General features: G+C 39.9%; 1 protein-coding gene across 1 annotated transcript in view; it reads right to left on the minus strand.

Annotated features, from left to right (window-relative positions):
* The window catches only part of GDPD4 (glycerophosphodiester phosphodiesterase domain containing 4), a gene marked incomplete at both ends in the record, with an annotated part of 58,050 nt that extends 46,898 nt beyond the window's left edge, over positions 1–11,152 (minus strand). The window contains one exon of the mRNA XM_080913081.1: positions 10,970–11,152. Within this exon, the coding sequence (XP_080769207.1) occupies positions 10,970–11,152 (183 nt within the window). The remainder of the gene's footprint in view (positions 1–10,969) is intronic.
* Between the last annotated feature and the right edge of the window lie 276 nt (positions 11,153–11,428).

Below are 11,428 nucleotides of genomic sequence, written 5' to 3' on the forward strand. Positions count from 1 at the left end.
GGTTAAAGCTTGAATCTTTTAGCATAATGTAAAGATGTTAGAATTTCATATGAATTTCCTCTTCTGATCCTAATTTTTTTTAGCTTTTTTCTTTTTTTTATTAGATACTCTGTATTTACATTTGAGATGTTATCCCTTTACCCCACCCAGATCCCATCCCCCACCCCCTCCAGTTGCCTTCACAAAGGTGCACTCCCTTCTGATCCCCCTCTCCACCCCATTGCCTTGCCATTTCCTTACATTGGGAAAACGTGCCCTCTCTGGAACTAAAACCCCTTCTCACATTGATGCCAGACACTGCTACCTTCAGCTACATACGCAACTGGATCAACAGGTCTCTCGGTGTGCGCACAAAGGTTGGTGTTTTACTTCATGGGAGTTTTGAAGGGTTTGGTTGGTTGATAATGTTGTTATCTTACCATGAGGTTGCAACCCCTTTCAGTTCCTTAGGTCCTTTCTTTAGCAGACTCATTGGGTTCCCAAGGTTCAGACCAATGGTTAGCTGCAAGCATGCTCAACTGTATCTATATGACTCTAGCATAGTCCCTGATGGACCATCTCTGTCTGGTTCCTGCCAGTAAGTACTTTTTGGGATCAGCTATAGTGCTTGGATTTGGTGACTGCATATGTGGTAGATCCCCAGGTAAGGCAGCTTCTTTTTTTCAATCCAGGTTCCTCTATTTGACCTTGCATTTCCTCCCAGGAGAGTTTTGTTCTCTTTTCTAAGAAGGGCTGAGGCATCCCCATTTTTGGCCTTCCTTCTTTTGGAGCTTCATAATGTCTGTGAATTGTTTCTTGGATATTCAGAGCTTTCTGGGGCTAGTATTTGCTTATCAGTGAGTGCATACCATGTTTGTTCTTTTGTGACTGGGTTACCTCACTCAGGATGATAGTCTCTAGTTCCACCCATTTGCCTACAAATTTCATGAAGTCATTGTTTCTAATAGCTGAGTAGTACTCCATTGTGTAAATGTACCAAACTTTCTGTGTCCATTCCTCTGTTGATGGACATCTGGGTTCTTTCCAGCTTCTGGCTACTACAAATAAGGCTGTTATAAACATGGTGGAGCATGTGTCCTTATTGTATGTTGGAGCATCTTTGGGATATATGCCCAGGAGTGTAATAGCTGGGTTTTCAAGTAGTACTATGTCCAATAGGGACCAACACATTGATTTCCAGAGTGGTTGTACCAGCTTACAACCCCACCAACAGTGGAGGGGTATTCCTCTTTCTCCACATCCTCGCCAGCATCTGCTATCACCTGAGTTTTTTATCTTAGCCATTCTAACTGGTATGAGGTGGAATCTCAGGGTTGTTTTGATTTGCATTTCCCTGATAATTAAAGATGTTGAGCATTTCTTCAGGTGCTTCTCAGTCATTTGATGTTCCTCAGCTGAGAATTCTTTGTTTCTCTACCCCATTTTTAAATAGGATTATTTACTTCTCTATAGTCTAGCTTTCTGAGTTCTTTGTATATATTGGATACTAGCCCTCTATCAGATGTAGAATTGGTAAAGATCGATCCTTTCCCTATCTGTAGGCTGCCATTTTGTCTTTTTAACAGTGTCCTTAGCCTTACAGAAGCTTTACAATTTTATGAGGTTCCATTTGTCAATTCTTGATCTTAGAGCATAAACCATTGGTGTTCTGTTCAGGAATTCCCCCCCCATGCCTATGTTTTCTAAGATCTTCCCTACTTTTCTCTTCTAATAGTTTCAGTGTACCTGGTTTTATGTGGAGATCTTTGATCCACTTGGACTTGAGTTTTATACAAGAAGATAGGAAAGGATCAATTTGCATTCTTCTACATGCTGACTGCCAGTTGAACCAACACCATTTGTTGAAGAGGCTGTCCTTTTTCCATTGAATGTTTTTAGCTCCTTTGTCAAAGATCAAGTGACCATAGATGTGTGAATTCATTTCTGGGTCCTCAATTCTGTTCCATTGATCTACCTGCCTATCTCTGTACCAATACCATGCATGCAGTTTTTATCACAATTGCTCTGTAATATAGATTAAGGTCAGGAATGGTGATTCCCCCAGAAGTGTTTTTATTCTTGAGAATAGATTTTGCTATTCTAGGTTTTTTGTTATTCCAGATGAATTTGCAAATTGCTTTTTCCAACTCTATGAAGAATCGAGTTAGAATTTTAATGGGGATTGCATTGAATCTATAGATTACTTTTGGCAAGTTGGCCATTTTTACAATATTGATCCTGCCAATCCATGAGCAAGGGAGATCTTTCCATCTTCTGAGATGTTCTTCAATTTCCTTCTTCAAAGATTTGAAGTTCTTGTCATACAGATCCTTCACTTGCTTGGTTAGGGTCACCCCAAGGTATTTTATAGTCTTTGTGACTATTGTGAGGGGTGTTGATTTAGTAATTTCTTTCTCAGACTGTTTATCCATTGTATAGAGGAAGGCAGTTGATTTGTTTGAGTTAATTTTATAGTCAGCCACTTTGCTTAAGTTGTTTATTAGTTTTAAAAGTTCTCTGGTGAAATTTTTGGGGTCACTTAAGTATATTATCATATCATCTGCAAATAGTGATATTTTGACTTCTTCCTTTCCAATGTGAATCCTTTTGATTTCTTTTTGTTGTCTAATTGCTCTGGCCAGGACTTCCAGTACTATATTTTATAGATAGGGGACAGTGGGCAGCCTTGTCTAGTCCCTGATTCTAATGGGATTGCTTCAAGTTTCTCTTCATTTAGTTTGATGTTGGCTACTGGTTTGCTGTATATTGCTTGTACTATGTTAAGGTATAAGCCTTAGATTCCTGGTCTTTCCAAGACTTTTATCATGAAGGGGTGTTGAATTTTGTCAACTGCTTTCTCAGCATCTAGTGAGAGGATCGTGTGGTTTTTTTTTTTCTTTGAGTTTGTTTATATGGTGGATTATGTTGATGGATTTCTGTATGTTGAACTATCCCTGCATCCCTGGGATAAAGTCTATTTGGTCATGGTGAATGATCATCTTGATGTGTTCTTGGATTTGGTTTGCAAGAATTTTATTGAGTATTTTTTCATCAATGTTCACGAGAAAAATTGGTCTAAAGTTCTCTTTCTTTGTAGTGTCTTTGTGTGGTTTAGGTATGAGCATAATTGTGGCTTTGAAAAATAACTTGGGTAATGTTACTTCTGTTTCTATTTTGTGGAATAGTTTGAAGAGTATAGGTATTAGGTCTTCTATAAAAGTCTGGTAGAATTCTCCACTAAACCCATCTGATTGTGGGCTTTTTTTGCTTGGGAGGTTTTTGATGACTGCTTCTATTTCTTTATTTGTTATGGGACTGTTTAGATGGTTTATCTCATCCTCATTTAACTTTGGTATCTGCTATCTGTCTAGAAATTTGTCCATTTCCTCCAGATTTTCCAGTTTTGTTGAGTATAGGCTTTTGTAATAGGATCTGATGATTTCTTGAATTTCCTCAGTTTCTGTTGTTATGTCTCCCCTTTCATTTCTGATTTTGTTAATTTGGATACTCTCTCTTTGCCCTCTAGTTATTCTGGATAAGGGTTTATTAATTTTGTTAATTTTCTCAAAGAACCAGCTTCTAGTTTTGTTGATTCTTTGTATGGTTCTTTTTGTTTCTTCTTGGTTGATTTCTGCTCTGAGTTTGATTATTTCCTGTTGTCTACTCCTCTTGGGTGTATCTGCTTCTTTTTGTTCTAGAGCTTTCAGGTGTGCTGTCAAGCTGCTAGTGTATTATGCTCTCTACAGTTTCTTTTTGGAGGCACTCAGAGCTATGAGTTTTCCTCTCAGTACTGCTTTCACTGTGTCCCATAAGTTTGGGTATGAAGTGGTGTCATTTTCGTTAAGTTCTAAAAATTCTTGATTTCTTTCTTTATTTCTCTCTTGACCATGTTATCATTGAGCAAAGCATTGTTCAGCTTCCATGTGTATGTGGGCTTTCCATTGTTTTTGTTGTTATTAAAGACAAGCCTTAGTCCATGGTGATCTGATCGGATGCATAGAAATATTTTGGTCTTCTTTTATCTATTGAGGCCTGATTTGTGACTGACTATATGGTCAATTTTGGAGAAGGTACTGTGAGGTGCTGAAAAGAAAGCATATTCTTTTGTTTTTGGATGAAATTTCCTGTAGATGTCTGTTAATTCCAGTTGGTTCATAACCTCTGCTAATTTTGCTGTGTCTCTGTTCAGTTTCTTTCTCCATCATCTGTCCATTGATGAGAGTGAGGTGTTTAAGACTCCCACTATTATTGTGTGTGGTGTAATATATGCTTGAACTTTAGTAGAATTTCTTTTATAAATGTGGGTGCCCTTATTTGGAGCATAGATGTTCAGGATTGAGAGTTCATCTTGATAGATTATTCCTGTGATGAGTAAAAATTGTCCTTCCTTATCTTTTTTGATAACTTTTGGTTGAAAATCTATTTTATTTGATATTAGAATAGTTACTCCAGCTTGTTTTCTGGGCCTATTTGCTTGGATGGTTTTTTCCCCAGCCTTTTACTCTGAGGTAGTGTCTGTCTTTGTCTCTGAGATGAGTTTTCTATATGCAGCAAAATGCTGGATCCTGTTTAAGTATCCAGTCTGATAGTCTTTTATTGGGGAATTGAGTCCATCAATGTTAAGAGAAATTATGGAATAGTGATTTTTGTTTTCTGTTATTTTTTTGTTGTTAGAGGTAGACTTATGTTTATGTGCTTTTCTTCTTTTGGTTTCCTTGCATGATTTTTTTTTTAAACTTTTTTTTGGGGGTGTAGTTTCCTTCCTTGTGTTGGATTTTTTTTTCATTTATCATCCTTTGTAGGGCTGGATGTGTGGACAGATATTGTGTAAATTTAGTTTTGTCCTGGAATATCTTGGTTTCTCCATCTATAGTGATTGAGAGTTTTTCTGGATATAGTAACCTGGGCTGGCATTTGTGTTCTCTTAGTGTCTGTATGATGTCTGTCCAGGATCTTCTAGCTTTCATAGTCTCTGTTGAGAAGTCTGGTGTGATTCTGATTGGTCTGCCTTTATATGTTATTTGTCCTTTTTTTCCTTACAGCTTTTAGGATTCTTTCTTTGTTTCGAATATTCAGTGTTTTGACTATTATGTGTTGGGAGGAGTTTCTTTTCTGATCCAATTTATTTGGAGTTCTGTAGGCTTCCTGCATGTTCATGGTCTTCTTGTTCTTAAGGGCAGGGAAGCTTTCTTTTATGATTTTGTTGAAGATATTTACTGTGCCTTTTAGTTAATATTCTTCACTCTTTTCTACATTTATTATCCTTAGGTTTGGTCTTCTCTTGTGTCCTGGCTCTCCTGGACATTTTGGGTTAGGAGGTTTTTGGTCTTTGCATCTTCTCTGACTGTTTTGTCTATGTTTTCTATGTTGTCTTCGGCCCCTGAGATTCTCTCTTCCATCTCTTGTAGTGTGTTGGTGATGCTTGCATCTGTGACTCCTAATTTCTTTTATTGGTTTTCTATCTCCAGGGTTGTCTCTTTTTGTGTTTTTCTTTATTGTTTCTATTTCCATTTTCAATTCCTTTATTTGTTTGGTTGTGTTTTCGTGTAGTTCTTTGAATGATTTTCCAGGTTCTCCTGTAACTGTTTAAGGGAGTTATTTATGCACTTCTCCAAGATCTCCACCATCATCTTGAAGTATGATTTCAAGTCTAAGACTTGTTTTTCTGGTGTGTTTGGCAATCCACCGCTTGCTGTGGTGGGAGAGCAGGGTTCTGATATTGCCAGGTTGTCTTGGTTTCCATTGCTTAGGTTCTTTTGCTTTCCTCTTGCCATCTTGTTATCTGTGATTATAGGTGATCTTGTTGCCTTTGAGTGGAGCCTGTCTCTCCTGTGGATTTGAGGGTTGGCCCTTGGGCTCATGAAGGAAATTGCTTCTGGGTGTTTGGTTCTTTGTAGGCAGGAAGTGAGTTCTGATGGCAGTGACTCAGTTCTGTCTCTGTGGGCTCAGGTGAAAGAGCTCTTGTGAGGCTATTCTGGGAGCTCAGCCATGTGCAGGCCGTCCTGAGTCTTGATGACAGTCACCCTTCCCTCTTGCTGGGCCAGAAACCTGATCCCAGAGTGCACCACACTAGCTGGCTTCCAGGGGCTCCAGGTTATCCCTCCAGGGATGGCCTGAAGGGTGTGTGACAAGTTCTCTGTGGGCTCAGTTTGAAGAGCACTTGAAAGGCTGTTCCGGGGTCTCAGCCATCTGCGGGAGTCTTGATGGCAGTCACCTGGCTCTCTCACTGGGCCAGAAAGGACCTGATCCCACAGTTCGCCTCCTTGTCTGCTCAGGAGATGAGCAGGTATTCCCTCCATACAGCCAGCCGGGGAGGGTGTGTGGCAGGCTTAGGGCTTACCGTGTGTGGGCTCAGGTGGGAGAGCGCTTTGCAAGGCTTCTCTGCTCAGCCCTGTGCAGTCCGGTACTGAGTTTTCTGTATCAGGTTTTTAAATATACAAAATCTTCCGCTTAGGATAAAAGTGCTCCTTCGGCTCTCCTGAGCACCCAGGGACCTGTGCGTGGGCGGGCCGCCCGTCAAATGCAACTGGGCCGGAAGTCCTAATTTTTATTTATTCCTTTAAATGTCCCTAAATTCAGCCCTGGAAATGTAATTCTCCTTAACCACACCATTGTGCTTTTTTTGAACTTCAGATTTTTGGTTAGTTCTCCCCAAATTCAAAATAATCTTCTATATATTTCTTTCTATATGTGGCATCACATATAGATAATATAGCCCTAAGAACACTACAGTGATAATAACCATCAAGTAGTAACAGTATATCATACTGGATTCAAGGTATATTCTAATATTGTTTCTCCTATTTTCATAGCAACTCCTGTGTAGGTTTTGCTGTTAATATCTCCCTAATTTGGTTTCTGGAGCAGAGATGTTAAATAACTTGCCTAATCTCTTATAACAACAGGTCACTGATATAGGGATGACCAGTAGCAAAGCCATAAATTGAATCTGGTGGTTTTTTCCTTTATGATATGCTCTATCTGAATAGAAATGCAACTTGAAAATCATCCAGGTACTTTACCTAACTCAACCCACTAGCTACAGAGAGGGTGGGGCATGTCACATAGCAGTTCAAGTTCCGGTTACAATCAGACCCATACACACTCCAAAGCTCTGACCCAATGTTTTTGCCATTACACCAGGACAGCCACGATGTCACTGTCAGTGCTGCCTCCCTTAGTTTCTTATACTGCATCCTTTGTAGATCTCAAGTGATGGTGTTCTTCACCTCCAAGCAATAAGCAATTTGTCAGATCTACCCATGTGTCTCCATGGCCGCCTTCATGGCTCTAAGCCACCACCCACATCTCTTCCTTGGTGCACTGCCGCTGTTTCCCTTTGAAAGCCTTCCTACATTGGCCCCTTCCAATACAACCTCCATACATTCAAGTAACCATTCCAAATCATAGCTCAGTCCATATCCTCAGATGAAAATATTTCAACCCTTTGGTGATGGAGCTCAAACTCCATACATGCTACACACATGCTCTATCACTGAATGATACCCGGCCTCTTTAAGAATTCTTTATTTCCTATGTGAAGGGGAAAGTCTGGAATCACACAGCATTTGACCCATTTACCTCTCCAACTCCATTTGGCAGCACTTGTCTATTCACCTCTGCCCCATCTACACTTACCAATCACCATACTCCCTACGTACTTTGACTCTGCTAACGCAATTTCTCATACCATATCTAATTCTTTACCTAGCCATTCTTATTCACCTTTCACCTGCTAAACAGTTACCCGTGGCCTCTCCCTTAATATGTGCCTATGTGTGCATACATATACATCTGTGTGCATACATATACATCTGTGTGCATACATATACATCTGTGTGCATATATATACATCTGTGTGCATACATATACATCTGTGTGCATACATATACATCTGTGTGCATACATACACATCTGTGTGCATACATACACATCTGTGTGCATACATATACATCTGTGTGCATACATACACATCTGTGTGTATACATATACATCTGTGTGCATACATATACATCTGTGTGCATACATATACATCTGTGTGCATACATATACATCTGTGTGCATACATATACATCTGTGTGCATACATATACATCTGTGTGCATACATATACATCTGTGTGCATACATACACATCTGTGTGCATACATATACATCTGTGTGCATACATATACATACATCTGTGTGCATACATATACATCTGTGTGCATACATATACATCTGTGTGCATACATACACATCTGTGTGCATACATACACATCTGTGTGCATACATATACATCTGTGTGCATACATATACATCTGTGTGCATACATACACATCTGTGTGCATACATACACATCTGTGTGCATACATACACATCTGTGTGCATACATACACATCTGTGTGCATACATACACATCTGTGTGCATACATATACATCTGTGTGCATACATACACATCTGTGTGCATACATATACATCTGTGTGCATACATACACATCTGTGTGCATACATACACATCTGTGTGCATACATACACATCTGTGTGCATACATACACATCTGTGTGCATACATACACATCTGTGTGCATACATACACATCTGTGTGCATACATATACATCTGTGTGCATACATACACATCTGTGTGCATACATATACATCTGTGTGCATACATACACATCTGTGTGCATACATATACATCTGTGTGCATACATATACATCTGTGTGCATACATATACATCTGTGTGCATACATACACATCTGTGTGCATACATATACATCTGTGTGCATACATACACATCTGTGTGCATACATATACATCTGTGTGCATACATACACATCTGTGTGCATACATATACATCTGTGTGCATACATATACATCTGTGTGCATACATACACATCTGTGTGCATACATACACATCTGTGTGCATACATACACATCTGTGTGCATACATACACATCTGTGTGCATACATATACATCTGTGTGCATACATATACATCTGTGTGCATACATATACATCTGTGTGCATACATATACATCTGTGTGCATACATACACATCTGTGTGCATACATACACATCTGTGTGCATACATACACATGTTGCTGTGCTAGAATATGAATGCATTTACCTTTTCCCCAGTGGAACATGAGTTCTTTGAGACCGACCATGCCCGAAGCACACTTATAACTATAATAAAAGCCAAGTATCTGGGCACAGAAAATATGAGACAGAACATTCTTCAACATTACTCCAGGGAAGCCTCCCATTTCCTACATTTTTCCTTTATAACTACTCAAGCCAGACATAAGAAATGAGAAATCCAGGCTGGAGATGTCGCTCAGTGGTAAAGAACTTGCCTAGCATGTGTATGGCCTTAGATTCACAAACATCAAAGTCCCAAAGACAGGCATTTAGGCAGGTGAAAACATACATATTTATAAAATAAAATACAATGACAAGAAATTAGAGATGTAACCAGTGAGAATCTCAGCCTGGAGCTGCACTATGCTCACAGCCATGCGAAGGAGCGCGACTTGTCCCTCCTGTCATTTAGTCTTGTTTGCTCCATCACACCCCAGAGCTCAGCAGAGGGCTCTGTCAACATGGCTCAGAGAGAAGCTCCCTTAGGCCACACTTCAGGCTGCCACTCAGTCTCAGAGAGTTCTCTTAGTGAAAACCAAGCACTTGCTTGGCCAGGAGCAAGCCTTGCTTTCTAGTGATTAGGATCCCTGTCTTCTCTCCTCCCCACGAGCATACTCCACCCTTGGAAACTGACATAATAGAACATTAAAGATGGAGGGTGCTGCTGAGATGACTTAGTGGTTAAGGGTGTCTAACCACCCGAGTTCAATCCCTGGAACCTGCACAGTGAAAGAACAAAATCAACCCTACAGTTGTCCTCTGATCATTTCGGACATTCTCTCTCTCTCTCTCTCTCTCTCTCTCTCTCTCTCTCAGTATCTCTCTCAGTCTCTCTGTCTCTGTCTCTCTCTGCCTCTCTGTCTAAATAAATGTAAAAAAATAATTTTTTTTACAAGGACTGCTATTGATAAAAATTTTTAAATGAAAATGAAAGCTTTAGGCATTCTTGTAATCTCCTGTGAACATCTAGTTGCATCCAAGTCTTCTTCAAAATTCAGTGAATGAATGTAGAAGTGAATGAGAGAATAATGAGTGAATGTGGAAGTGGATGAGGGAACACATGAGTGAATGAGGGAATCCATGAGTGAATGAGGGAATACATGAGTGAATGAGGGAATACATGAGTGAATGAGGAAATACATGAGTGAATGAGGGAATACATGAGTGAATGAGGGAACACATGAGTGAATGAGGGAACACATGAGTGAATGAGGGAACACATGAGTGAATGAGGAAATACATGAGTGAATGAGGGAATACATGAGTGAATGAGGGAACACATGAGTGAATGAGGAAATACATGAGTGAATGAGGGAACACATGAGTGAATGAGGAAATACATGAGTGAATGAGGGAATACATGAGTGAATGAGGGAATACATGAGTGAATGAGGGAATACATTAGTGAATGAGGGAATACATGAGTGAATGAGGGAATACATGAGTGAATGAGGGAATACATGAGTGAATGAGGGAATACATTAGTGAATGAGAGAATACATGAGTGAAGGAGAGAATACATGAGTGAATGTAGAAGTGAAGGAGAGAATACATGAATGAATGAAGGACATATGAGCAGCTGGCCAAGTGTTTCACAGCACAGATCCTGCCTAGCATATATAAAGCCATAGATCCGATCTCCTATAAAACAAAAGAAGCAAGAAAGAAGAGAGAGGAAAGAAAAAGAGAAGGGAGGAAAAGAAGACACCGAGTCCATTCAACTCTGGCTCTAGACATTCATGGTACTTTGCTGGGAAAACTAGAGCTTAGTGCACCCAGTCCTAGGACCTCCAGTGAGCTCTGCAGTGGTTAGGGATCTACCCACAGCACATCTAGGTAAGAGAGTCTAGTCCTTTCCATCTCTGTACCAGGGAGCAGCAACAGGATCCAAGTTCAGTCTTTTCCCACTCTCTGTATTGCCATTGGCAACTGTAGCAGCCAGTCAGCAAGGTGATGTAGCATTTGTAGTTGAAGTACTGTTCTATCCATGGATTGGAATTCTCATTTGTATTTCTTGTCTTTATACTAGACTCATCTTGGATTTCTTCCATGATTCGCCCTTTTGCTGGAAGGACAAATAAAATAATCAGAACCCAGGGTAGCTCCTCTTCATTTACTCTAGCCTGTCATCCATAGACAATTCTGTCAACAGTAGATAGATAAGAACGCAAGTTTACAATCAAAGATGAAATGTGGGATTCAGGGCAGAGGAATAAAAGCTTCATCCGAGCTTCCCAATTAACTAATTCACTGAACACTTTTCGTGACCATTGCACCACCCCAGGTATAATTCTCTCATTTCTGAAGTGAGACCACATTTCTATCCT

The sequence above is a fragment of the Micromys minutus genome, assembly GCF_963924665.1.
Source record: "Micromys minutus genome assembly, chromosome: 2".
NCBI lineage: Eukaryota > Metazoa > Chordata > Mammalia > Rodentia > Muridae > Micromys > Micromys minutus.